The 27,686-nt window shown below is 40.0% G+C and overlaps 3 protein-coding genes across 10 annotated transcripts in view; 2 read left to right on the forward strand and 1 right to left on the reverse strand.

Moving 5' to 3' along the window:
* Positions 1 to 18,258, forward strand: part of RAB9A (RAB9A, member RAS oncogene family) — a 31,406-nt gene extending 13,148 nt beyond the window's left edge. The window contains exons 1-2 of one of the 3 annotated variants that reach the window (XM_061998902.1): positions 7,567 to 7,686; positions 16,049 to 18,258. In XM_061998902.1, coding sequence (XP_061854886.1) covers positions 16,083 to 16,688 — 606 coding nt within the window. In that variant the 5' untranslated portion in view covers positions 7,567 to 7,686; positions 16,049 to 16,082 and the 3' untranslated portion in view covers positions 16,689 to 18,258. Of the gene's footprint in view, positions 1 to 7,566; positions 7,687 to 16,048 lie in introns of those variants that run through there. The other 2 variants (XM_061998910.1, XM_061998920.1) reach the window with 2 other exon arrangements.
* Positions 7,580 to 26,391, reverse strand: TRAPPC2 (trafficking protein particle complex subunit 2). Of its 5 annotated transcripts, XM_061998955.1 has the most exons (6): positions 26,311 to 26,391; positions 25,483 to 25,659; positions 23,703 to 23,851; positions 22,849 to 22,930; positions 22,049 to 22,164; positions 8,256 to 8,274 (listed from the first exon to the last, which is right to left on the reverse strand). In XM_061998955.1, the coding sequence occupies exons 2-5, from the start codon at positions 25,573 to 25,575 to the stop codon at positions 22,066 to 22,068; spliced, it is 423 nt and encodes a 140-aa protein (XP_061854939.1). In that variant the 5' UTR covers positions 25,576 to 25,659; positions 26,311 to 26,391; the 3' UTR covers positions 8,256 to 8,274; positions 22,049 to 22,065. The 5 variants fall into 5 exon arrangements, with proteins under 5 accessions (XP_061854917.1, XP_061854939.1, XP_061854926.1 ...); XM_061998942.1 differs by lacking the exon at positions 8,256 to 8,274 and having other exon boundaries at positions 21,486 to 22,164; positions 26,311 to 26,390; XM_061998949.1 differs by lacking the exons at positions 8,256 to 8,274; positions 26,311 to 26,391 and adding an exon at positions 26,105 to 26,184 and having other exon boundaries at positions 21,486 to 22,164.
* The window catches only part of OFD1 (OFD1 centriole and centriolar satellite protein), a 35,917-nt gene continuing 34,606 nt past the window's right edge, over positions 26,376 to 27,686 (forward strand). Inside the window, exons 1-2 of one of the 2 annotated variants that reach the window (XM_061998839.1) lie at positions 26,376 to 26,513; positions 26,686 to 26,787. In XM_061998839.1, the coding sequence (XP_061854823.1) occupies positions 26,692 to 26,787 (96 nt within the window). In that variant the 5' untranslated portion in view covers positions 26,376 to 26,513; positions 26,686 to 26,691. The remainder of the gene's footprint in view (positions 26,514 to 26,685; positions 26,788 to 27,686) is intronic. The other variant, XM_061998847.1, reaches the window with a different exon arrangement.

Genomic DNA, 27,686 nt, shown 5'->3' on the forward strand with positions numbered 1-27,686 from the left:
TATTGGAAGGAAAATAAGACTTGTGGCCATCTCTCAGTTGGCAGTCTAGATCTGCGATGTTAGGTGATGCGTCCTGCAACTGCTGCAACTGCTTAATAATGTATTTGAGAAAATTATTTATTAAAGGCATGAAGTTAATAGGATTTAACACTTTCTGAATGGATATGCTCTGTGGAACTTAAACATCTGTCCTAAATTGAGAAAGTTAGTGGTTTTATGTAGTATAAGTTACCCAGAAAAAGATTAAGAGGAAATCTAATGGTTCAAGGTTTTAACATATTTTTGTTACCGAATCATCAGGATTCCTACTGGATGTATGCTAGAAGCATTTATATATATATATATATATATATATATATATATATAAAAAAAAATCACCTTAGTGTTCTTCTCACTTAAGCAATAGTCCTGTTGGAGTTTTTTTTCCTGAAGATTTTAAAATTACTTCCAAGTCAGCTGAGTAGTGGAGTATGTATCAGACTTCAAGGAGATGTCTCTTTTCTGAACTGGAAGCAGCCTCCAGTCCATCTGTCTTTCACAGTTGTCTGTTGGTACATAGAAAAATCTCTTCATACAGTATGTTCTTATTTTGGTTTCTTCACTGGTTTTGAGTTATTGTAAATGTTTACATGAGAGGAATTGGGTCTCGAGTCCTTAATTTTCTGACCACATGAATGTGTCAACTCATGAACCTAAGGAAATATAGTTAAGAATTAAGTCTACTCTGCCTGAGAGGTTAGGTTGTTGCAGCAAAGCAGTAGTACTATATGGAAACATAACCTTCATAATGAATTTCCTTGTTGGAGTAATGCCAATAGTGAAATGGTCAATAAATTGCCAAATTCATGTTTTAGGAAGAAGAAAGTGTTTTGTGTCTCCCTATTTTATAAACAGAATAAAATTGCATACATGGTGTCCATGGAGATAGATTTTATGAATGCACACCAGGCATTTTGCAGCAGAAGGCTAAAATGCATCAGCTGGGCAGAGAAACTGGGTATTTGCTGGAGGAATTAAGGACAGCTCCTGCACCCATCTAGCTGTAACACCAAGGCTGGTCACCTGCCTTGGTCAAGGCTGAGGCAGTGCCTTGGAGCTCTCCAGACCATGGCTTGACAGGAATTATGTGCATGGGATGAGAAAATAGCTCTTGGTTAACTAAAAGCCATCTGGAACTGAAAATAAAACAGAAGACAGGCCTTTATCTGTATATGGTAAAATGATGTGTAACCTCATGTGCTGGTTTTGGCTAGGACAGTTAATTTTTTTTATAGTGGCTAGTATGGGACTATATTTTAGATTTGTACTGAGAACAACATGTTTTGGTTATTGCTGAGCAGTGTTTGCACAATGTCAAGGCCTTTTCTGCTTCTCACTCTTCCTTGCCAGTGTGTGGGCTGGGGCAGGGGGGAGGCAGCAGAAGCTGGGAGGGAACATGGCCAGGACAGCTAACCTCAACTGACCTCTCAGACCGTACGATGTCATGCACAGCATAGAAACGTGAGAGAAGAAGGAGCAAGGGAGGACGTTTGGAGTGATGATGTTTGTCTTCCCAAGTCACCATAATGTGTGCTGTAGCCCTGCTATCCTGGAGATGGCTGAACACCTGCCTGCCCATGCGAAGTGGGGAATTAATTATTTGGTTTGCTTTGCTGGCATGTGCAGCTTTCGCCTTATCTATTAAACTGTATTTATCTCAGCCAACAAGTTCTCTCACTTTCACTCTTCTGATTCTGTCCTCCAGCCCACTGCAGGGGTGGGAGTGGCTAGGTGGTGTTAAGTTGCTGTCTGGGGTTAAACCATGGTACCTGATGTTACAAAGAGGCACTTACTATTATTGTACTGAAAAAAAGCCCCAAAACCAAGAATATTGTGTGTATATGTGTGTGTGTGTGTGTTGTATGTGTGTGTGAAGTGTTAACAGTTATCTTTCAGTGGTGGAATTTACTGTGGTGATACTTAGATTTTTATCATATTAAAAAGTGTATTTTAGTGGAATTGCACTGATCTAAAACAAATGTTAAAGCATTAGGCCAGACCCACAGTGTTCAACTGTGTAACCAGTCCTTACCTTTACGTTGGAATTGATGGTTACACATAGTCCTGCTTGTTTAAGTGGATGTACTTCTGTATAAAGTCTTCTTTTTAGCTTTCAATAAAACTACAGGAAAGCAAGGACTTCTGCATTATTAGTTCACAGCAAGCATAGAGTTGTGTGGTGTCATTTTAGAGGTCGTGATCCTCTTGAGGAGAGCTATATGGCAGTGCTGTGCTGTGTCAGAACACACTGTAGAAAGAAACTTTTATTTTAGCCGTGAACAACAGACACTTAGGTTTGTGGATGGTTTTGAAGCCATTCCAGTAATGTACAACTCATCCAAGTTTTGTCTTGATGAATGGAAATACTACAAGGCATAGTCAAGTGTTTTTGGCAGAATGTATTTCAAAGGTAAAATTTGTAGTTGTAATGCTGACTATATTTGTGATGTAATACGTAACATCATTTTCTTTTGAATGACCTGTCACTAAATGTGTAGTGCTAAGCTATATGCCCCAATGTGACAGGGATTTTCTCCAGACCCATATTTGCCGAGCAGCTAAGAAAATGTAAACAACAGATATCCTAAACCTTTTTGAAATCATTGAGCAAGCCTACCTCGCCTCAGATCTGAGTGAGTCATGCCTGCAGCATAAAGTGATCATTTTGTTCTAACCTTTTGCATCTTGCCCTTTTGTCTAAGATTTAGAAATAATAAAATCCAGTTACTAACAACTGCAGTTGCAGCTTATGATATGGAAATAACTGTCAGTAACTACAAATCATAAACAAAATGGATTATAACCCTTTTACAACTATCCCTTTCTTCCATCAGTTTCAGACTGAGAGCAGTCAGAATTCCTAGGGCAAGTCCTGGGTACCCTCGCAGTTGTAATCTCAGCTTTTTAAAGTAGTTTTCCATGGTAGTACATTGTGAGCAGGCATTCATGCCTCCATTGCCTAACTTCTTAGTAACAATTGAACTTGAGAGCTGGCTTTGTAACAAATCCAATTGAAACTAGATGTTGAAAGATGAGAATACATTTGTAAATACTACAAAATCCAGTAATCATGAAAAGAGTTTCTGTTCCGACTGAAAGAGATGGAGCCGTTACCTTTATTGAGGAGCTACCTAGTTGAAGCTACTAGCTGCTGATTCAATACATACATGTAGTTGCTAGGTTGTTAGTATTACCTGAAAGTTAGCCACAAGGTACTCTCCTGCTTACTGGAACAGTTTGGGTCAGGGAGAAGATCTGGGAATACTGGCAGAAAGAAGCAGAAGATATTGGAAGGCAGGGAGAGTGACCTGGACCCACTGAAGTATTCTGAGGACACAAACCTATACAAAGTGAGGCATCATTGTTCCAAGGCTGATGAAAAAGCTCATATGAGTTCAGTTTCACATTATGCCTGGTTCATGCTGATAAACATGTTTCCTGCAGCTTCACATTTAACAGCAAAACTATATACAAAATTGTGAATTATTGTGTTACCTTCTCGATCATGTTATGCTGTTGGTTATTTTCACCTAACACAGTTCATTACCACTTTAGCTGTTTTTTACATCTGTGTTTGTATCTGATACTTGTTACTGGAAAGCTTTAGTAGAAAGTGCATGTCATGTGTAGCATCGTGCATACGAGTATAGTTATTATCAGTCATAGAATCATAGAATCATGGAATGCTAGGGGTTGGAAGGGAGATCATCTTTAGAGATCATCTAGTCCAACATATCACAACATTTACAGAAATGAAGTGACAAATATGAGAGAGAGTCATTCAACTAAATCATTGTTCTTATTTTTAAAGGTGTGGTCATAGTTTCACTAAGCACAGTACTGCTCCAGGCCACAGTTTGTCAGTAGATTATATTGTCAGTACCCAGATTGTGTAACTGCTCAGGCTTAAAATGTTTGACTGGATAAGATTGTGTGCTTTGGCTCAAAATGTCTCTGAAAAGTCAACTAGCAATTATGTAGCATATACGTCAACAGGAGGGTCTGATTTTGTGGAATATAAGGAGCATCTGAATAAGAAACAAGAATAGAAGGAAAACTTTGAAAAGTGAGAATCTTTTTTGGTTTTGTCTTTTGATGTTGTTGTCCTGAAAGCTGTTCTTTTTTCAGGTGGTTACAAATGGGAAAAATATCTCTTTAGTGTTCGTGTACGTTTTTTAGCGTATCCATGGTGCCTCTCCACAAAGGAGTGCGACATTAACGGTAATCCACACAGATGTAGGACAAATGTATGCTGAATAAAGCTAAAGTCTGTATTTGTTTTCACTGTTTTTTTTCAGAGATGCTGTCAGTTCAGCCTCTTCTTGAATCCTGTGATTTAATAGTAGCAATTGCACTCAAAGCTCAAGCAGTCTCTAGCTTATATGTTTTAAGAAGATGAGAGCTAAATTAACAGTGGATTTCACATAACTTTCAGTGTAAAAGGTTAGTGTTCTGTTAAGTGCTTTATTAGTTGGAGTTGACACCAACTTAACACCAGCTTAACACCAGCGACAAAGCTCCTTCTGGTTCCTGGAGATTGCCAGTTCCACTTAATTTTGTTCTGTTGAGGGCCTTTTGTGTCTCCTTCTTACTGTAGTACTTTTCAGGGAGGTACTCGACTGCCATTTGTTGTTTATAACTCTTTCTTCCTTTCCAAGCCAAAAGGAAATTTGTGCTGTTTATTGTTTATTTAAAATGTGTTCCTTTCAGTCTGCTGTGCTATGTACATTTGTTACTAAAGCCAAGAACTCTTCTTACGTGGTAACAGGCTGTGGTTAAAGAGCAAATATGTTGAATTACAGTCCTTTAGGGGATCTTCAGGGTGTAATTGTCCAGTTCATTGAGTGCCTTGAAGATAAGGAAAGAAACAAGAGCACTTTGATAATTTCTTGAATTCAGGAGGGCTGTCTTGCTGCATTCTGGTATTAACAGAGCTATAAAGGCAGATGACTTCATATCCCCATATTTTGTGCTGCTGTAATTCAGCCAGGAGGTGACAAAGGCATGTTTTATTAAGGCCATGAAATTACTTGCCAGGATGGGCCAAAGTCTCCTTGCCAGCTAGAGATGGCAAAAAGCGTTATCCACAGGCTCTGTTATGCAAGAGCTTTGCTGATACAGAACTTTCTCATACACACACACAGACACACACACACAAATGCCCTTTATTTGCCATTGGGATCTTATTTGCAACATTTGCTAGCACATGACATAACAGTTTTATCTTAATGAATACAGCCCTGTGAATAAAATCCTTGAGAAGCAAAGTCAGTTTTCAGATGAAGGTGCACATGCAGGAGCAGCAAAGGATAGGTTGCTGTGCAAGAGGAGGTAAGCCAGGAACAGAGGCTGGGTGACAAGGAGTGCAGGGACAGGGACTTCAGTAAAAAAGGTCACTGTCCCACAGCACTCAGACAAGATTAGTGAGGCAGGTCTGGTGACAATAATCAGACAAAGCTCCAGTGAGCACCAGATCAATCTGTGAGGAGGAGGCTCAGCTGAGGTGGGGCTGGCTATCTGTTCTGTATTCGTGGTGTATCATGCTTATGATTTTATAGTCGTAATGGAGTATTAATAGAGTTACTCTTATAGTTAAAATGCATGTGTTCTTGAGGATCAGGAACTCAAGTCCCTTTTCTCTTGTGTGCACCCTGTTGATGGTCTCCCCCTCCACTCTGGTGAGACCCACTTGGAGTACTGCATTTAGCTCTGGAGTTGTCAGCACAGGAAAGACATGGACTTGTTGGAGTAAGGAGGGCCACAAAAATGATCAGAGGGCTGGAGCACTTCTCATATGAAGACAGGCTGAGAGAGTTGAGGTTGTTCTGCCTGGTGAAGAGAAGGCTCTGGGGAGACCTTATTGCAGCCTTCCAGTACCTAAAGAGGGGTCTATGAGAAAGATGGGAGAGACTTTTTAATATACAGGACAGGACAAGAGGGGTTAGGTTTAGTTTAGGTATAAGGAAGAAATTTTTTGCAATGAGGATGGAGAAACACTGGAACAGTTTGCCCGGAGAAGGTCAGGTTGGATGGGGCTCTGAGCAACCTCATCTCATAGAAGATGTGCTTGCTCAATGCAAGGAGGTTGGACTAGATGACCTTTAAAAGTCTCTTCCAACCCAAACTATTCAGTGATTCTATGATTCCAGATTTCTTTAAATGTATCCAAGTGTCTGAGATGTGTTTGTCTCAAGAAAAAAGGTGGTAGCTTCATCCTACAAACTATCAAGTGCAAAGTAGACTAATTATTCCTTCCACTTCTAAATGCAGATTTTTGTTTTCTTTTTAAATCACAATGCCATAACAGATCAAAACTAAAGTCTTAAATTAAACTACCATCATTCAAAGTGGCTATTTTTCTACCCCTCCAGCACTTACTTGTATTTTACTTTAGCAGTGGATGAAAGCAGATCCCAGGAAAAATACTATGAAAAAATGTCAAAGCCTAGCTTTGTTAAATAAGAATGGTTCTAGTATCATCAGATTTGCCTCTAGCATGGACTTTTAATAATCTTGCTCCTGTGAGTAGGAGACATTTCCTTTGATGATACTGAGATCTTGTTTTCCACTCTGTGCGCCGTGTTATAAATGTGATCCAAAACAAGATGACTCTGCAAGTGGCAATTCCAGTCGGATCACATCTTCCTCATGATTGGAAGCATATGATGACTGATTGAGCAAAGGTGTATTTCAGCTGCTCTTTCCTTATGCCCTATTCCTCTTGGTGATGTGAGGACCTTTTTAAGTACACTTAAATATTTTAATAGTTGCTTTTTTGGTTACATTTTGCCCTATCCTCGTGATGAGTTTTAAGACTACAGAAAAGATTCTCTTACCAGCTTTTTAAGCTTTTTTTTTTTGTTTTTTTCCTTTGATCTTGTTTAAACAGCCAAGTTGATGTTATTCCAAAGAGAAGTGCCTGACTGCTCTTTTTAAAAAGCATGCTTTGGATAGTTCTGGTTAGTTCTTTCATCAACAAATGATGTTTTTAAACATCATTTTTTAAACAAACATTTTTAAACAATATGATATGTTTTAAATGACATGACATCATTTGATACGTGACAATGATGTTTTTAAATGCCTCTGCCTGTAAAGCAAAGCTGCCTTCCAATGATGAGTTTGCTTACAGGGGACCCTTGACGTGTAGCACAGCGAGACTACAGTCTTTAATAAATAACTCCGACCCTCAAACACTTTATAAAGGTGTGGTAAAGCTTAGTAATTCAGAGCATTCTGTAACAAATAAAAGCATATAAAGTGCTTTTGAATGTTACAGGCCAGTGAGGGGTAGGGCCCTCTGCGGGGACGGCGCGCTCGCTGTCAGCCACGCTGTCTCCATGACCGTGCCTGTCAAGTCCGAAACCGTCCCTGGCCCATGGCCGAACAACCGCCTACACGCACAACCCCGCTCGAGCGCAGCGCCCACGTCGCCGCCTGGCCCCGGCGGCCACCCGCGGCCCCGGCCGGTGCCCACCCTCGAGGGGCGGGCCGAGGCCCGGCTCACGTGATCTGCGGCCCCGCCCCCCGCCCGCTCCGCCATGTTGTTTCTGCCTTCCCGAGGGGCCGGCGGCGGCTTCGGGCAGCGGTGCAGCCGGGGCTCGGCACCGGGAGCGGCACCGGCGGCAGCCCCCTTTCTGCGGGCAGGTATTAGCGCCAGCGCCCTCTTTGCCGCGTCCTTTCCCTTCTCAGCAGGCGCGGGCGAGCGGTGGCCGCTGGCTGCGGAGCTGGTTTCCCGGGGCGGGCGGCCCGCACTCCCTCCTCGCCCGCCGGTGGGGGCGGCGAGCTGCCCTCCCCGGCGCCGCGCTCCGGCTCTGGCAGCCCCGGGGTGGGGGGAGCGCGCTGGAGCTGACCGCTGGCTTTCGTTGTTTTCCTTCCTCCTGACTGTCCGCTTACTGCCGCGTTCCCCGCCCCCCGAGCTCTGCCGGCTCCCGGGCTCGGTAACTCGCGGCTGCCAGCCGCCAGGGAGCAAAGGGGTGCCCCGGCCGTCCACCGTTTTCCCCCAGCGCGTTCCCGGGGCCGCGGTGGTAGCGGGCGCTGGGCGCGTCGCGCTTCGGAGCCGGCGCGGGCGCCGGGAGCGTGTGGCGTGATCGGGGATCCCGTGACTCCGGGCCGGCGGTTCCTGCCAGGCGATCCGCAGCCTGGTCGGGCTCCGACTCCACAGTGCCTCTTCATCTGATAAACGTCTCTCATCTTTTCGGGTGAAACTCGGTTTCGTACCTGGCTCCTTAACACCTTTCAAACAAAAAAGGAAAAGATCTCTTTATCACCTTTTCTTGTTACTGTCTGATGAAGAACCTACGTGTTCCCAAGGGAACGCTGAGCAATGTAGAGTTTAATTCGGTTTTGAACCGGTGACTTATTTGTGCTTTCTTCTGTAGCGGCCAGTTGCTTTTCTGGTCGTGGCAGATGGCCGTGTGAACGTAGATGATGCAGCGATGGCTGGAGAGCGAAATGCTCACATCTGAGTGGTCACCGAGCAGTTTTCAGTGTCAGCAGTCCATGCCAAGTGTAACTTGCCGCATAATAATCGAACGAGGAACAGAATGGCGCAATAAAAGTAGTTTTTAAAACGTACATAACAAGGTTGCATATAACCAGATGCATGGAGAGCACTTATTAATCTGAGTGGGATAGGCAAGAAGGGAGCTCTGGCTAAAATTTGGTTTGAAATTTAAAACGCATGTCAGCAGATACCTGTCATGCAGTCAGCTGCTCTACATGTTATTTTCCTTCTTTTTGTCCACAGTAATTTACAACTTCACTAAATAAACATGTGGGTTTTATTTGTCTTTGCTTTTAAAATGTCATGCAACACTGAAGTTGTTGGTTCTTGAGTTTTTTAGAACAAGGGTGGTTTGTGTGTGGCTGGGTTTTTGAGGGGATTTTTCAAAACGACTTTTTAATAGCTTATAAGGTAAGAAGCTGTAATGACAGTCTAGAGGGAGAGCTGTTTCTCAGACATACCCAAAATAAACACGAAACTTTTTTTTCCCCTACCACTTTTATTTCTAGAGAAACCAAACCAAAGGATGGTACAGCTACTTCTGTGTTTCGGTATCAATGTGGAACTTGTAATTAACTGTTACTTTTCTCTGTCTTTGTTCAGGTTGTTCAGAGCTCTGTTTATTGCCTCAATTTTGGTAAAGTCTTTTTCAATAAGCTAAAAATAGAGAGTGTGTAGTTAAAACAAACAAACAAAAAAAGACTCTGCTCTAGCAGTCCTTGTTTTGAGTGTTCAAGGAAACCATCAGTTTAAGTTGAAAATATGTGGAAAAAACAAATCAGGTAGTCAAATGAGGTATTTAGATTTCAAGCTATATTTTGTGTTAATTTAGTAATAAATCATAAGAAACATAGTTCATCTCCTTAGGACTGGAATTCTACATAAATGCTTCACAGTGAATAAGAATTTTCCATCCATATAGTCTTATAAAAATTCTTTAAGGTTTTTTTAAATAATGTGCTATCTCCTTGGTGTTTTGGTTTTGTTTTCTTTCTCCACAGAGCAGACAGCATGTTGGCCTGGTACAGTGTAACCCACTTAATCCTTCAGAGATGGGTTTTGGTCACATAGTTATATTAGGAAGAATAGGAATGCAGAATGTAGCCTAACCCATAGAGGCTGCTATTGCTGAGGCCCTGGAGGAAAAGGGAAATTAATGCAAGGGAGAAAGATGAGCACATGTGAGAAGAAATAATTGCTTGTTAAGTTACTGAAAGAGTAGAAACAGTAACAGAGAAGTAGGTTGCAAGAAGACTGTCAACTAATGATTTGTTGTTGGATGAAAAGCAGCAGCACCTAAGGGTGTTTTCAAGTTGACTGAACATAATAAAATACATAAGTTGGGAGATGCTCAACTGTGAGCCGCCAAGAAATGTCAATTCTGATTAAATCGGAATAAATAGTAGTTTGTTCATTCTACTTGAATGTGGGGAGAGAGATGGACAGTGAAGACCAGATGTCTACAAGATGAAAGCAGTGGAGATACAAACGTAGGTGTTTCTCCTGAAACGTTTTGCTGACTGAGTTTGTGGCTAAATATAAGTTGGAATAAATGAGGTTCTGGCAGTAGGTGCCTGGGATGGTTTCATGATCCAGCAGCTACTCAAACTTAAGGATTCTTTTACTTGGCTCCTGCTGCTTTCATAGTCCCAAGTCATTCCAGACAACTGTTGGAACTAGAATACTGAACTATATAGGAGTTAAAAGTAAAGAAACCTCAAAACATAACTTTTTGGGCATACAAATATGTGGCAACAGCTGTATATCAGTTCAACTTGGGCTGTGTTCATATTACAAACCATGAAGAATAAACTAGTTATATTCTGGTGTTAGATACACCAGAATAGATACAGTGTGTCTAGGCTGCTTACAATTGGAGGCAATTTTCAGATATTTCATCATTAAAGATTTATCCAACAGAATACACAAACTACCTGCATAATACAGTGGTGAAATCAGAGCTAAAGGAAGACTTGCAAGATGGTGAGGATCTCAGTAGACTGAGCCATATGATTGAAGGGCTTCCAGGCATCTGGAGAAAAAGTGGCTGTCAGCAGAGGCAAAGTAAATGCTCTTAAGTCAGTACCCCATGGAGGGGAAGGTCAGTTTGGAAGCTGATTTATGTCAGAGCTTGTGATGCATTCAAAAGTACAATGCTTGTAGCATCTTCACTTCAGATTTGTGTATTTCCCTTTGAATCCTGAGCAAAATCTTTCAAGGTCAAACAGGCTTGTGGCCTCTTACACACTAAAAAAACGTTCGTTGGCTACCGAATTAGTCAGGATGTAAGCCAGGACTTTCTAAATAAAAGAAAAAGGATTAGCTAAGCAGAGAAAAGGGAGAAAGGTTTCTTCTGTCCACACAGTAGAATTGTTGAAAACTACTTTGCATAGTTCTGGATTCTGCCCCTGCTGTTGCAACGGTGACAGGTTCTTGGGACTTTTTTCCAGACATTTTGCAGAGAATTAATTGATGTCATTATTTTGGTGAGCTGCTGCAACTAATAAACCACAGGAAACAGCTTTTTTCTGGGCTAGCCTGGTAAATATTGTCAAATGCTTTGTTAGTGTTAAGGAAAAAAATTACTACTAAGGGAGTAAGTTTAAATTGTTATTGAAAGGTGAGTATTTTTGTCAGATCAAATACTTGGGAATGTTGGTGTATCTTTTTAAACTACTGATGTCTGGTATCTGAGGCCTAGGAAAGAAAGTTGTGAATATGCTTCAAAACTGAAACATATGTGTTATAAATGTGTAAATTTGAGGATAGGAAGTTATGAAATGTGGTCAGTATTATTGTGCGAGTTATGGAACTGCTAATTCTGTTTGTCAGTAACTGTGAGAGTATGTTTTCTTAAATCTTTCACAAAGATGACCCCTTTTTAAAGAAGTCTTGGCTGAAAGCATATTGGGCTGTAAATAGGAAGGGATTAGTTGGAACAAACTCGAGTCTGTCTTGGATTTTTTCCTTCTTCAAGTCAAATGGGTGCTTCTTATCAGCTTAAAAGGACAGGGTGTTACCTTTCTTAAAGGAAACCTTCAAGTTTAGTCTTCATTTCAAATAGCAAGTGGTTCACCACTGGCTGAAAATAGTGATCTAAATAAATTTACATGCATGTTTCCTAGTTGGACAGTAGGTACAAGTGGAGAAACAACAGTGTGGAATTTCAAAGTGTCCCTTACATTTGTTTCCTCAAGAATGCTGAGGGAATTTAGTGGCACTATTGTATTGATCCAGTTTTTGCTGTATTTCATTTTAAAAAGTGGGGGTAGGGTGGGCAGGTTAGAGGTAGATTTCAGGTGCTATACAAGTTGGTTTTTTTGTTGGTGTGGGGGTTTTTTTATGGTGTACTGCTGTACCTGGTATTGGTATGGTAAAAGTGAGATTACTAATTGGTCCAGTTGATTCAGTTTGTTTAATAGTTTGTTTGCTTGCTGACATCAGAGATAAAATGCAATTACTGTGTTGACTAACAGTATTTTTCCATAGACTTAACTTGAAGTCAGCACCTGTCTTCAGCCTTCAGTACTCTGACAGGTCCTCTTTAATCTGGTTTTTTTTTTTCCACTATAAAAACAAGGACAAATTCCTAGACTAAGTTTGTGTGTTGCTGCTGTGGTTTCCTAGACCAAGAATCTCTCTTTTCTTAGTATCTAAATGTTAAAAGAGGTAATTGCAAGCAAAATAAAAGGCAGCTATGAACCTGACAGTTGTGGAATTTAAAAGATCTAGATAGATATATGAGAGAGGGCAGTGGTGTTTGTGTAAGCTTTGAGGGGCTGGGGACCAAAGATCTGTAATGCACACTAATTTTTTTTTGAAGTTGCATAGCATATTGTTTTTAGTCTTGCCAGCAAATATTTGGACTGCTAATGGAAATGTTTCAAACTGGTAATTGAGCTCACTGTTTAAAAGGCTGATTCTGGAAGGTGACAAATTACTATTTGTATTATGGTATACAAGTATGTTAGAAATGGCACTTAAAAACCATTCCCTGCTTTTAACAGGAGTATTGAAGTCAGTGGTCTAAAAGCTGGAGTCCTTAAAAGTTGGTGGGAGCAATTTAGAGATGGTTATCAAAATGGGACAAAGTGGGCTGCTTTTTATTTGCTCTGAGTTTCTCAGAATATTGACATGGTAGGGGAACATGAGGGAAGAATCTTCTCTTTACAAACTCCTCCGTGTACTAGGTTGAGACTACTCTTACTGTACTGCACAAGTTCAGGATATGGAACAAAGAGTTATCTGTAGTTCTGGTGTCTTGCAGTTCCTGATGTTAGTTAAAACAATAAGATGCAGAACTGTTTTTATTTCAGATGCTGAGTGAGCTTTTAAACCAAACCATTAAGGTAGTAAATCTTAAGAAATATGATATTGGATGTTGACCTTTTTTTCCTTCTGAAAACATTGTCAAAAAGCACATTATATGGATAAGTGTGTAGTAAGAGAAATATCATTAATTCTCCAGGCATTGCAAGGATTTTACTGTTATTTGTTGACTATTAAGGCTTCATAACTGGGGAAAAAATCCAATTTAAAAGTTGAACTTTTCAAAAATCTTATTTAAGGTACAAAATGGAAAAAGTGCAGCCGGCTGCTGTGCTGAAAACTACCATCCTAGTTCTGCAGATAATCTAAATGACATATTGAGTACAGTTACAAATGAGGCCCTTAGAGAGTCATAAAAAACGTAATTGTATCAAGTCTTTGCTGCGTTGTGTAGGACTGGTTTGGTTCTAGTTGAAAAGACACTTTTAATGGTTTGCAACTGATCTACAATTGTCTGCCTACTGAAAGTTTTTTTATGGTCATCAGTCCCCTAGACCTCACTTTGATGGTCCATGTAGTTGAAATTGTGCAAATTAACTTCCCAGGTTCTGGATGCAGGAAAGTACTGGATACTGTTAACAGTTTCCTTTCTTGTGATTAGTTTAAAATTGTGGCTTCATGGACAGTGTCATGATAATAACTGCAGTTCTTCAAACTGTAGAAGGTAAAGAAACAACTGCATGGTACCAATCAGAACTTCATAAGTCAGGAGGGTTTTATTCACATTGTCGTCTAAGAAACTTGAGATTTCGGCAAGACGGCGCAGGGAGGAAGTAAAAGTAACTAGTTCCTACACTGAAGTGGAAGAACAGGGAAACATTCTGTACCTTCTGTTCTCATGAATGCAATATTTAAGATGTTACTATCTAATGGCATAGGTTAAATATCTGATTCATTAACCAATAGCAGGAACTGGAGAGATAAGTGAAGACACTGGACCATTTTAAATATTTCAGTATGAATGTGGAAATCACATGCAAGTAGGCTATTGGCTTTTCACATACGTAAAAAGGTATGTGTTCATATCCTGAGCCACAGCAGTTACACCATAGCTCTGCAAAAGGGAAATTAACAGTCCCCTCACAGCTTTTGAGCAGTTTTAGCATTGTCATGATATAAACCTGTGGAAATACAAAGGATTTACAAGTGATGCTTTTGATTACACAGTATGAGTGAGTAAAACTACTTGCTTGGAACAATTTTTTAACAGAACCAGTCACTTGCTCCTTAAATTTTCAGACTGCTTTGTGTTGAGGCTTTGGCTGTAGATTGTTTGTAGAAACAAACATTCAAAAAAATTGAAGGTTAGTGACACAAAAAAAAAAAGCCTGAAATTTCTCACTTCTAATGCAGGCCTTGATTCTAAGGCCACGGGGAGTCATATGACTCTCACACCAGCCTGTGTCAGGTATTAGTGCCGTCACAATACTATGCCGGTGATGTATATGCCACTAACGCTAATTGCAGCTAGCAAGGCCACATTCCTGCCTTCAGAGAACGAGAGGGACTAGGCAACTTATGACCCATTTCCATTTTAAACAGATGCTATTTTCAGAGAAGCCTGTTTTGGCTGAATTACTTTGAGCTCTTTTAGTACAGGATAGGTATAGGAACAGCAGTTTTTCTCACACATGAACTTAAGTTTGAGCCCCTTTAAATGAAAGTTTACCCCCAGGCAATTAAAATGCTTTTTTACAGTATTAGATGACACTACTGCAATGAGGGCAGAAAACACTAATCATCTAACTACTGTTAGCTAACTAACAATTTTGGTTTTGTTTCTTTTTTTTAAATAATCTTTTACCACTAAAATCGGGCAGTATAAAAGCTTCATCGGTGCTTCAAATTCACCATTCCCCTGCTGGCAGCCAGGCTCTTCACTAGCACTTCAGGCATTTAGACAGTTTTACCACAGGAAGCTGACACCTAGTAACTGAGCTGTTGGTGTAGACTTGGCCTCAGGATTTGGCACCTTGAGTACTATTTGAAGTAGCAAGAATAAATTTCCTTTTGTAGTAGTTATTATAACATTTTGTTCATCATGGCTATTATGCAAGAAGTAAACTGTGAAATACTGAATGTTTATGTACCAATAGCCACCTGACTTATAAAATTACAGTGTTTGCATTTCTTCTGTAGATAACCGTGTTCCCTGTTAGTAGATTTAAAATTCCCTCTCTAGTTGCAATTTGGAGTGAAACGTAGCAGTTATTTCAATATAACAGATAGCGTCCTGCTTCATCCCTAAAGCTTCCTCTTCACCTCTGCATGTCTAAAAATAATTTTTCTAATGAAATATGACATTAAAGTTACTACTTCAAGGCTCATGTTCTATTAAATTCTGTCACTCCACTTTCTTCCATAGATCTTTTTAAGTGAACATAAATGACACCAGCTTCCAACGAAGCTGATGAAGGGTCTGGAGAACAAGTCTGATGAGGAGCAGATGAGGGAGCTGGGGATGTTTAGTCTGGAGAAGAGGAGGCTGAGAGGAGATAAAATCACTCTCTACAACTTCCTGAAGGGGAGTTGTAGTGAGGTGGGAGTCCATCTCTTCTCTCCAGTAATAAATGATAGAACACAAGGAAATGGGCTCAAGTTGCACCAGGGGAGGTTTAGATTAGACATTAGGAAGAACTTTTTCACCAAGAGAGTTATTAAGCATTGGAACAGGCTGCCCAGGAAGGTGGTGGAGTCACCATCCCTGGAGATAATCAAAAGACACATAGATGTGGCACTGAAGGACATGGTTTAGTTTAGTGATGGGCCTGGCAGTGTGAGGTTAGTGGTTGGACTTGATCTTAGAGGTCTCTTCCAACCATAATGATTGTGTGACTTGTTGCCCTCATTGAATGTGACATAGTGTCCCTTCTGCACAAACATTGGAAGGTTTGGGGGATTTCAGTGTTTTAAGTGACAGACCAGTACTGTGTGTCATGCAGTGTGTTGCTTAGACTGCAATAAAGACTGTGATCTGTGGAAGACACCTCTCAAAAACATGGTGCTCTGGAGCAGGTATTCTTTCGATGAGCATCTACACTTCATGTGTTCATTGTAGTCCTCCTACTTTGTACATGAAACTTGATGTACTTTTAACACTTTCTAGATATCTGTATGTATAAAATTTTCTGCTCACAACTCTTTCCTCTTTAATTATTTTCTTAATCTTTACAGGCCTAGGAAACCAGGAGGATCTATTTGCGTAACAATGGCAGCAAAATCATCACTCCTTAAAGTAATACTGCTAGGAGATGGTGGAGTTGGGAAGAGTTCCCTTATGAACAGATACGTCACCAACAAGTTCGATGCACAGCTGTTTCACACGATAGGCGTGGAATTCTTAAACAAAGAGTTGGAAGTCGATGGACACTTTGTTACAATGCAGATCTGGGACACGGCAGGTCAGGAACGTTTTAGGAGCTTGCGGACTCCTTTCTATAGAGGTTCTGACTGTTGCCTGTTAACCTTCAGCGTGGATGACTCTCAAAGCTTCCAAAACTTAAGCAACTGGAAGAAAGAATTCATTTATTACGCAGATGTCAAGGAGCCTGAAAGCTTTCCATTTGTGATACTGGGTAACAAAGTCGATATCGATGAAAGGCAAGTGTCTACAGAAGAAGCTCAAGACTGGTGCAGGAATAATGGCAACCATCCCTATTTTGAAACCAGCGCGAAAGATGCCACTAACGTAGCAGCAGCCTTTGAAGAAGCCGTTAGAAGAGTTCTAGCCTCTGAAGATAGATCAGATCACTTTATTCAAACAGATACAGTAAACCTTCAACGGAAACCGAAACCCACTTCATCTTGTTGTTGACTTAAATATTCTTTTTTTTTTGGCCAAATTACTTTTGACTAGCTTGCTCTATAAAAGGATGGGGAAGGTGTAGTAGATAAAACAGCAAATGGGTTTCACTCTAGTATTAAAATTGTAATGTTCTGCTGCTTTCTTGAAGGAGCAAAAGAAGAATTTCCATTCATGAGTGACTCAGCATTGAATTAGTGACACTTTCTGTTTAGGAAGGTGTCGAGTAAAAATATTAATAAGAATGTAATTTGCCAACTTTATTCAAATGATAAATACTTTGAATATAATTAAAAACTTGAAAGTTCTAGAAGCACTACTTTGGAGAAACTGTTCTGGAATTCAGGCACAAAGAAACTTTTATATGTGTATATTTTTATGAAATCGGCATTCCATTTTTGTTTCAGTAGAAGTCAGTTTCTTAACAATGCTAGATATTAAACTTCAGTCTCACTACATTCCTTTTGTTGTGAGTGGTACTTCCATCTCTAATGTGTTTATTGTAAGTTATATAAATTAACTTCAGGTCTTCTCTAATTGCCTAATGTTGCTATAATTTGTGTAGGCTTTAAGGTAGGAAATAAATTTCCTACATATTTAATGTCTATTTTCCTTTCACTTACTATTCTAATGCTGTACTAACTTTTCCAGCAGTTGAATTCAAGATACTGATACTTTAAGTTTATACATGTCTTTGCCTTAAGTCCCACTCTAGCATGTTTCTGATCAATAAGCTAAAAAGAAAAATCTCAGTAACTGAAGTATAACGGTTTTTAGTTACGAAAAAGATATGCTTTTCATTCAGCCAGCTTCAGTAGCACTTGATGGGATCCACATTATGAGAAATTTGTGAGAGAACTTTTTAGTATACAGCCTTAAAGTTCCCAACTTCTTGTTCCTATTAAGCTGAGCGATGAATGTGTTTACCAGTAATCTCTGCACTGTGAAACTAAGGATTGGCAATATGTAGAGAACTCAGGAAGCTCTTGATTTACAGTAGATTGTGACAGCTTTCAGCCCTAATACAAATAAATACCTACAGCTAGTGTTTGAGCAGAATTTGATTCTTATTTAATTTGTTCTTTTAAGATATGGACATACACATTTAAGGTGATGCTTTCTATATTGCTGTACTCATTGCATAACAACGAATAGAAGCAAATACTCTATTTAATGAACAATCTTTCTGTAGATATGCAGGTGAAACCATGGAGGTTGTATCTGAGGCTCTCCATTGCAGTTAAAGTGGTAGAACACTTGTCTGAGAGGTAGTACTGTTTGAGTACCTACCAGCTGTCCTTGTAATAGCAACCTTGATGGTGCACTATTGCTTTGCTGTGTAATCTGACTGCTAACAGGCATGCACGGACACATGTCCTGGACTTCAGAAGGAAGTCTGAGGCCTCTGAGATAGGCCATGTTATTCACTAAACTACACAGAATCTGCTTTCTGAACAGCAACTTTTTTGTTCCAATAGAAAAGCATTTATTGAGAGTACAGTAACAGGAAGAGTTTTCTCTTAACGTGTCTGTTCAGTCTGTACAAGGTGTAACTATTTGGAAGTAAAGCTTGCAAAACAAACCCTTCTTGTCGCTCTTAATACACTTTTCTGAATGTGTTGTATTCTTGGTTGAACCTGTCCAAGACAACTTTACTCTGTAGATCTGCTCCTGTTTAAAAGTGTCATCTTTATAGCATTTGTATGTTCTTAAGTCTTAATTCATTCAGTCCTACATATATAGCCTCAGAACTGTTTTGTAAGCTTCAGTCGCCTAACAACTAAGAATAGGTTGAGCTGCTATTTCTTTAGTTTCTAATCAATTTAATTTGTATTCAGTGAATGAAAAGATCTGTGAAGAAAATCTTGGCTAAATTCCTCTGAATCTTAACCTGAGAGAACAAGAAGCTTTAAAGACAAAAGTTGCCTATATTGGGGGCTACTAAACTAGTGATGTGGAATCATTTTAAAACCACTACCTTACTACCTAGAGTCTTCTTCAGTGTTCATTTTAGCAGAGGTTAAGGTTGAAACAAAATTGGAAATGAAGTTGTCATGACTAGAGCACTATAGATAGGATTCAAATATGACTGCTGAAAGGAAACAGTTAAAATGCGAACCATTGTGGTCTTTCTTGTGCCTAAGCTTCCATCTGTGTTTTCCCATCTGTCCCCTTTCCATGGAACATCATGGTTACCGAGCCTCCGGCTGAGAAGTAGGTGTAATACAAGTTAAGTAAGACTTAATGCAATAGAAGTGTATTACTTCTGCCCCGGGAGCTGCCGTACCACAACCGTACACTAAAGCAGCTAGTAAAGATGAAGAAGAGTTTGTAAGACCGTATAGGAATTATGTTAAGGTCAGGATTTGGTCTCAGAGGGAGACTGGCAGGTACTTGAAACAAGCAAAAGTCGTATGAGAAGCAGGCGTAGATGATAGCTACAAAAAAAACCCCCAGATCAGTACTTAATAACAAATGTGCATTTCTGTACTTTGTGAAAGCTTAGTATCTATTGTTGAATATAGAGATATGGTAGGTACTTGTGGCCTCTTTCAATTCACTGAGTCAAGTACTGCTGTACCTTAAGTGTTAGATGGTCCTGTTAGCAATATTTAAAGTTCTGTAGAGTGACAGAACATATTATGTAACATGTATGCAAAGTTCCAGGTGCCCTTTAAAATAAGAAGCAAAAAAAAAATACTGTCATAGCAAATGAGTGAGATTGCTGAAATCTCTGCTTATTGCAACAGATGGCAAAATGGGAAGGCACAGAAGAAACAAGCTCATGTTACAGCAGAGTATATAGATGCTCATCATAAGGCTGCTGCTGGAACCAGGCTGCTTGCATTAACAGTTGTTCTCTACCTAACGCATCTTAACTTCAAGTCAGTCGTGTGACAGGTTACCCAAGCAATAACAGAACCTTAAGTCTAAGTTGCATTTTCAGCCAGGATTTATGAAGGCTAGTTCATGTTTCTTTATGGCTTTTCTGCCATCTAGGACAATTCCAGTCTATTTAACTCATAAGCCTTTTTATTGCCTTCATTGCCTAATACAGGTTATCTGCTGCTCCCTCATACTGCAACACATTTCATTTGAATTCTTAAGCCTCTGAGGTGAGGCATAATGTTAACACTTGCAAAGGAGGTCTCCCTCCTGCCTTGTGCACTGAGGAACAGTTCATTGTCTAATGAATGCTGGAACTGCATCTTTCAGACCTAGAGCAGTTGTGACTGTAGTTGATCACAACAGAACTTTTCACCTGTCACTCAGCAGTCTTTCAGCTTATTCCAAAAAGTCTCAAACCAGAGCATAAACAGGGGGTTCCTCCATACACAAGGAATCACTGCTACCGAGCTAAGAGTCTTCAGAATTCTGTCATGAGACAACATTCCTCACTGCAAACTCTACAATGATTAATGTAATGAGTTAGTGCATAGTTCTCCCTTGCCTAAGGCCAGTAACAGTCTATTTCCATAATGCCTAGATGGACCTCTGAGAATGCATTTCCCATTTACAATTCTGATATTCAGAAGAAAAGGGTAAAGGTGGGGGGGTGGGGGAAGGAAGGAAGGAAGGTAAGAACAGGCACCATTTGTTTAACTGCCTTCAGGCAAGAGATAAAATGCTTTTATTTTACCAAACTTCCTCCTGCGTGCTGGCAGAAAAGTATAAAATTAACAATAAACAGTTTCCAAAAGTCGTGGAAACTCTTAGCAATAATCATTCATCTTTCTTTGCCAAAACCTTTCTTAGTGCTCCATCTATGATTATATAACAGAAGTATTTCCTCAGTGAATCTTTAAACAGTTAGTATTTTTCCAACTGTCCTGCTACTGGGGAGGATGCAGAAAACAGTGTAACAGGTCCAGCTTAATGGCTCCTTATCACATGAATAAGAATGCATTACCTCGAGTATGTTTCTGTTGTTTTCATCTATACAGAAAAAAAAAAAATCTGTTGACTGATTTACTGCAAAGACAAGCATTCCCACCTTCACTTGCCACCCCACCAACACTAGCCTTACTGTGTGTGATCATCTAGCTATCCCCTAAATCAAGTATACTCAACAGGCATCCGTGCTGAATCATTCCACGTTTTATTTAAGGAACACATTGCAACCTTTATATTGTGTTCTTTTTCTCATGGAGCATTTTACAGCGACAGATTAGCGGTAAGTGTAAATGACAAAGAAATAGTGACCAGCTGTACGTACATATGTGGCCCCTTTAATTATACAGACTATGCAAGCAGCACATCCTAGAACAGCATTCTACCTCCTTTGGAAATTATTTTTCAGACATTTAAAAAAAAAGTTCAAGGACACAGCTTATACAGATTTGCCCCAAAAGGAAACAGACTACATAAAAGATTGTGAAACCAACCAAAGTATTAGGTACATATATGCCAAATGACCCATTTGAAAATTACTGGTTTGGAATGATGGTAAGTTTTGCAAAAGGGTCCCTAACCACACTTTACAATGGAATTGTAGCCAGACAGGTCAAATAATGCCTTTCTGAAACCTCAAAGATCCTACTCTAAATGTATTTTCAAAAAAGTTAGAGATAATGGAAAGAGATGGTCTTAAACATATAAAGTGTAATTTTACTATCTTTTTTTTTGTTCCACCATGTGTGAATTAGAATTAAAGTCAGGGCAGACATAGCTGTTCTGGTCTACTTCATTCATTGAATTGATGCAACACTGCAGCTAAAGATCTGTTGCACTAAACACCAGGTAAACTTGAAATTTTAAGCTTTGAAATTTCAAGGGTTTTTAAAAAACTTGAAATACTGAAGACAGAGCTTTGCAGACACCCTGTTTTCTTTTTATTGAGTACATCATGATATGTACATTACACATTACAATATAAATACAGACCTTTTAATATCACAAAGAGCAAGGTTAGTCACCTTAATTCTGCAGAGTAGGTTCTCTAGCAAAGGACTGCAAGTTGAAAAGTTTATCACAATATCAACCACTTTGGCCAAACAGTCAAGAACTCCTTTTTGCTCATATTAAAATCACATGACTGGAGATACCTTTGGCATTAGATCTGATTACCTCCCACCTCAGATAAGAGGCTTCGGTTTTGCATACATGTTGACACCCACATGTCTCAGTTTGTAAATATTTAGCCCCTGACATTTTTAAACTTAAGTTTTCATAGGACATGAAAGGAAATTTTTGAAGGAACGCGTTTTAACCAGAGAAGCTCAGCTGTTCATTCTTATCTGCATCGGCAAAAAAAAAACAAAGGCAAGCTTCTTCAGTTTGTCAGTCTTCAGAAGGTAAGTATCAAACATGCTGAGAACTAACCAGAAGAACTACGGTTCCAATAATGAGGAAAGTATAGGGAAAGCACTCACTCGGGAAGTTTGTTTATTCAGCTTAAAAGGTGTTTCTTCCCAAGGAACTGTACCTTCCTTTCAAAGGCGCTGGATCGAATAGGAGAATTGAGTTCATAAAATGGATTCATTGCAAACTGAGGAAAGAAGAAAAATCCATCAATAAGCACAATGCTCAGCACTGCAAAATGTCACTCCAGATGACAATTGCTATTAGCTTTCAGCCTATTTAGTACCACTTAAGAACAGAGCTCCTAGAACAGTCCCTTGCTTTCCAGGCCCTTTCATTCTCCCTATAAATGTGCACAGCCATCCCTTAGTACCAGTTCCTCAGAACAAATCCACTGATAAATATTTCTGGTTTGGAAATGAGTGTCATTTGATCCCCCATAGGAGGCCAGGATGTGCCACTCCCAGTCAGTGCTTGTGAGTGCCCCCATCTAGCATCAGTACTGCCAGGCTGTGAGAACCCAGGCTATGTGTTTCGAGCATGAAGGATTTTGGCCAGGCTTCCCTACAACAGTCCTTTGCTTTTGTTACTGCCATTAATTACACAAAACTGTCCCAAAACCACTAAATTCAAAAGAAAAGGAAATCTGCAAGAACATAGTGTATAACAGTTGACAACTTTATAAAATACATTTAGTTTAACTGAAAATACAGACTTTGTGTCACATGTTATTAACACTGGCTAATGTGGACAGCAGAGATGCTGCTCCACTTACACAGGCCCCCATAAGAAAACACGCTGATAAAAGCAAACCCGAGCATTTATGGAACACAAAAGTATTGAAGTGAGACCATAGGAAGCAGGTTCTTACCTTTATATACAAGTCATAGACATCATTAAAGAAGTTCTTGATTCCGTCTTCTTGCCTTACATCATGAAGCATTATAAATCTCATATGTAAAGCAATTAAGAAAAATGTAACTTTTAGAAAGGACACACTTAACATATCCTACGATAAGCATTTACCCTAACTCTGCATATACTTTCAATGTTTAGCTGTACATGAAACAGCAGTGACTCTATAGGAGGAAGCATTTAAAAAGTAACTGAAGTGGTGAAATGGAGAAAGTGTTACCTTTATACTTAAAAATCCTCCTATTTGAAAAGAATCACCTCTATTCAAGGTTGTTCTTTTTAAAGCCATGCAACTCTGAATGCGGATGACACTGTCACCATCTTTGCCATATATCCCTGAAGCTAAAATGGCATTCAATGTTATTTGCTACGTCCAACAAAGCTTCCCAGTAAACACTTGTACAAGTAGCTGTACATAAGAGCAAGCCTTGACATTACATTTTGAACATGGATGTGGTTGACACCAAGCATGTTTATCCCTGTCTCTCCTCTCTAGCACCATCAAAGGTATGGGGACAGGGGATGATATAAAGCTTGCTCAGATGCTCTCACACCTCTTTACTCCATTTGAGTTCCACATTCATTAGACTATTTCAGCTCCTCCCAAAGGAAAAAAAATCCACCTTTCCAATCGGTATGGGTTTTACACAACTGCTGTGCCTCCCAACTTATTTCACCCTGAAGCTGGTGACTCTGTCCAACAGTAATAGAAGAGCCAAAAAAATCTGTTCCAAACAAATTTTATCTAACTTGTTCCTTTCTGGCAAGTGGCTTTTCCTATATAAAAGTAAGGAAAGAGAAGAGGGAAGGATATGTCCAGCTGTGACAAAAGCAGAAACGAACCACTCGTTAAACTTGTCCACAGTCTTCAGATACATGTTATTAGAAAGCCACATGTTCTCATCTACTAGGTCGAGAGCAGCATGGGCAATGAACTGGTTGAGATGGCGATGATCATCCTAATGTATTTTCAGAAGACAGAGGATTAGTAATTCAGTGAACAGACTGAAACATAATTTTCTCAAGTTGCTAAATAGTGTTCAAGCCAAGTAAAGTTATTTATACACCCCTCTTTTCTGCCATATATGTGCGATACAGTATCTAAATGAAACTAGTATATATTGTTACTATACTCGGTTTCAAGGGAAAAAACCAGTCACAGTAAAAGAAGCATCACAAAAATAGTCGTGAGAGCAGCAAAAGCAATTAAGCCTATATCTGTAGGACAGGAATTAATTCAAGCATGAATTCTTTTGTTTACCGACCGGTAATCTCCCACTGCAAACTTATTCCACAACACAGGTCTTAGTAAAAGTCTTTTTCACTGCATTCCAGTCACCTGTTTTTGTGAAATTTAGAGCGATTTAGCGTTGGTTTCGATCATAACATCTCTTGTCAAATTTGGGAGAAACTGAACAATAAGTTAGAATGTGTAAAATTTGGAGGACAGATGGAAAAAGCAAAGAGGACGGATATACTGATAACATTATCAGCTAAAGACTGTTTTTTCAAGTTATTTACTTAGAAACATGGGATTGCTTTGTTGTTTTGGGGAGTTTCTTTTTCTTAAGAGCCTAGCGGAGCAAAATAGTATGCAACTAGTATTAAATATATGCTTGCAGATGTAAATTGCACCTCTTGCTATAATAAACACAAATGGCCTTCCTATGAGTGATCACAGCATTTGGCCCTAAGACTACAAGAGTTGTGTCAGCAAAGAGCCATTTAATTTGTATACAAACTAGAATACCAGAGCACAGCTTCCAGGAAGAAACAGGAGATGAAATCATACTGTAAACTTCTGTTAGACTAGGAACACAGAGGCTTGCACTGTTTCTCGTAATACAGGGATGCTATGAATGCCATGTTCAAATCAGTGACAGCATACACTTCCATTTTTCAATACACTCACAGATACAATACACAGATCAATACATAGATCAATCTATTCTGAAGTCCATCTTTCCTCTGATGTAAATATCAACACAGATAGATTTGTTCTTTTCCCACTGGAAACAGTTACTGAATAGTCTTACATTTCTTATGTTTTCAAACCTGTATGCATCAAAACAAATTTTAAACTTTTCTTACTTAAAAGCAAGTGTGATTATTGAATGTTATTTTAAAAAAAAAAGATCTACCAAAACCAAAGGATTGGATAGAGCTTTCCAATTTCTTCTTTACCTTATTACTGTATACAGATGCCTTAAAAGAATGACAGCAAGTAAAAAAGGAACAGTTATTATAAAAGCTCTGTATGCTAAGAGCAATGACTGAAGCATGACTAGCATATATGTTCTTTGCCACACAGCATCATTTAAGGCAACCATGTTTTATCAAGAACTATTATAATCTGGCAAAGAGATTCAGGAACTCCACAGAGTTGTTCTCCCTATTGACAAAATTTCTGTAAAAAGAAAACTAGACACTAATAACACTTTTAACAACATGCTGGTCATGTTTCTAATAGACTGTAAAATTATCAAAGAAAATGCAACATAATTACATCATAGGAGTATCACAGGGAAAACAAAACAAATCATAGGAGTATCATAGGGAAGGGAAAAACAAAACAAAACACAACACACACCTTGGACTCCACTTTTCCAGGAGGCAGAAATTCCATTTCAAATATGGGATTATCATGGTGACCAACTATCACAAAGTAGAAACTTCCAGACATCCTTCAATGTAGTGCTCCTTATAAGACAAGTCGCTCTTTACTGATGACTCTACGTACAAACTCTTAATCCATTTGAAAATGTTTCTAAAAATGAGACAACACAGTTTCTATTCATATTTGTCATAGAGATAAACACTTTTGTAAGTATGCACTTTTATACTAAAAAAACCCAAGAAGATAAAAATATCCTTATAAAGTAGAACTTTAACTAGAAGCGAATCTAGTTACTAATACCTAAAAACTCCTGCTCTACAACTGAGTGATGATTTTAACCCCTGACAGCCCTCTCAGCGACCCGTAGAGCAACGACCTCTTGAAGAAAGTACCGTGGGTGTAACAGCCCCTGACCAGTGCCAAACTCCTCGGGGGCCCTACAGGCAAGTAGCAAAGCGGCTAAGGCTGGCAGACAGCGGGCACCGTCCTCCCCCGCACACACAGGCGTGGGACAGTCCCATGGAGCGCCCTGGCCCGGCCCCATCCACGGGGACTCCAGAGCTACCCGAGAGGAGCGAACCTCCCCCCGCCTCACCGCACCGCAGCGCCCTGGGGCCCGCCCGGGCGGCGGCTCCCCGCGCAGCGTCGGGGCTGCCGTCTACTAGGGAAAGAAGGGCCAGAGCCCGCGAGGACTTCCCGCGGAACAGGCCAGGGAGGAAAGGCAAGAAGGAGGGAGGAAAAGGAGGGGGAGGGAGGAAGAAGGGAGGAGGGGAGTTCAGCCCGCAGAAGCCCGCCGCTTACCCCGCGACACCGCTCTCCAACGGCTCCCGCGGCCGCCCGGAAGCGCTCCCCTCCCCATCCGGCGCCTTAGTGACGCCTCAGCTACCGCCGGCGTTGGAACCGGCGTTGGAGCCGGTCCGCCGCGCCTCAGGCAGGAGCCGGGGAGCGAGGCGAGGGGGCCGGGTACAGGCTGGGGCCCCGGTGCGGCCTACCGCCCTCTTGGGGTAGGGTACAGGTGGACCTGCCTGAAGGGGGAATTTGGGTCAGCATGGGCACTCGCCCTCCTGCTGCTCGTGGATTGAGCTGGGAGTCATTAATGTCTTCTTGTGTTGTTGTTGTTGTTATTATTATTGTTATTCCTTTTCTCTCGCAAACCAAGTTTGTTCTGGATTTCAGGGCACGATGGCTTCTGTTGAAAGTGAGACACTGTCCCAAGATGAACTCCGCAAAAGGCTGTATCAGACTTTTAAGAACCGAGGTGTACTGGACACATTGAAGGTGTGCTTAATTTTTGGAAGGTGCTACCAGTAGTTTGCTGTACTGCTTAACACTGAAAACACTGAAAGTCATGCCAATTCCCAGTGTTTCACAATCTCCTCGAATGTATTATTTTTTTCCCAGTCTTCATTGGTATTCAGTTTTGGTTGGTTTTTTTGTTGGGTTTTTTTTGCAATATATTATGTTCTTTCTAAACAGAATGTGCTTCACTAGGGGTAAGCCTCAGAGACTATAGGTTAAAGGCCTGTATCAGATCTTTGAAAATATTAATACTCAAAAAAAAATGTCAAGCAGGGAAAAGAGAGGAATAGACAAGAATATAGGACAGGAAAGGATCTCTTAAGTCACAGAGTCTGTTTATTATCTACTGTAAATAAGCGCAGTATATGAATTATCCTTCTAAAATACTCCTAAAAACTATTTGAGACGTTTCCTCCTTGTCTGCTCATTGAGGAGAATGTCTTAGAATATGGTTGTGTTCAAGAGTGGAATCTTGTTCTGATTTTCAGCCTGGGTTTATTTATGGTTGCTCTGGCCTTTTATTCTTGTGCTCAAAAGATCTGTCAGTTTAAGTAGCTCTTGCTCCTTTTGAGGAATTTATAGGCAGCAGTCATACCTTTTCTTTAGCATTCTTTTCCACAATGCTGAGTTGAGGTGCAGTAGTCTCATTGCGGATTACACCAGTAATCCTCACATCACTTTGGTCTTTCCCCCTATTTTCAGTGGAAGGAGATCGTGATTGTTTTGAGTTTTCCAGACAAAGTTTAAAATGGTATTAATTTTTCCCTGTTTTTGAGAGTATGTGGAAGGCTGTGTGTATCTCTTTTTAAGATGTGTTATATTTGTAGTGCTAGTCATTGTTTGACTGACACATCCACATCTCACATTCTCCAAACACT

This window comes from Colius striatus, chromosome 1, assembly GCF_028858725.1.
Source record: "Colius striatus isolate bColStr4 chromosome 1, bColStr4.1.hap1, whole genome shotgun sequence".
Classification (NCBI taxonomy): Eukaryota; Metazoa; Chordata; class Aves; order Coliiformes; family Coliidae; genus Colius; species Colius striatus.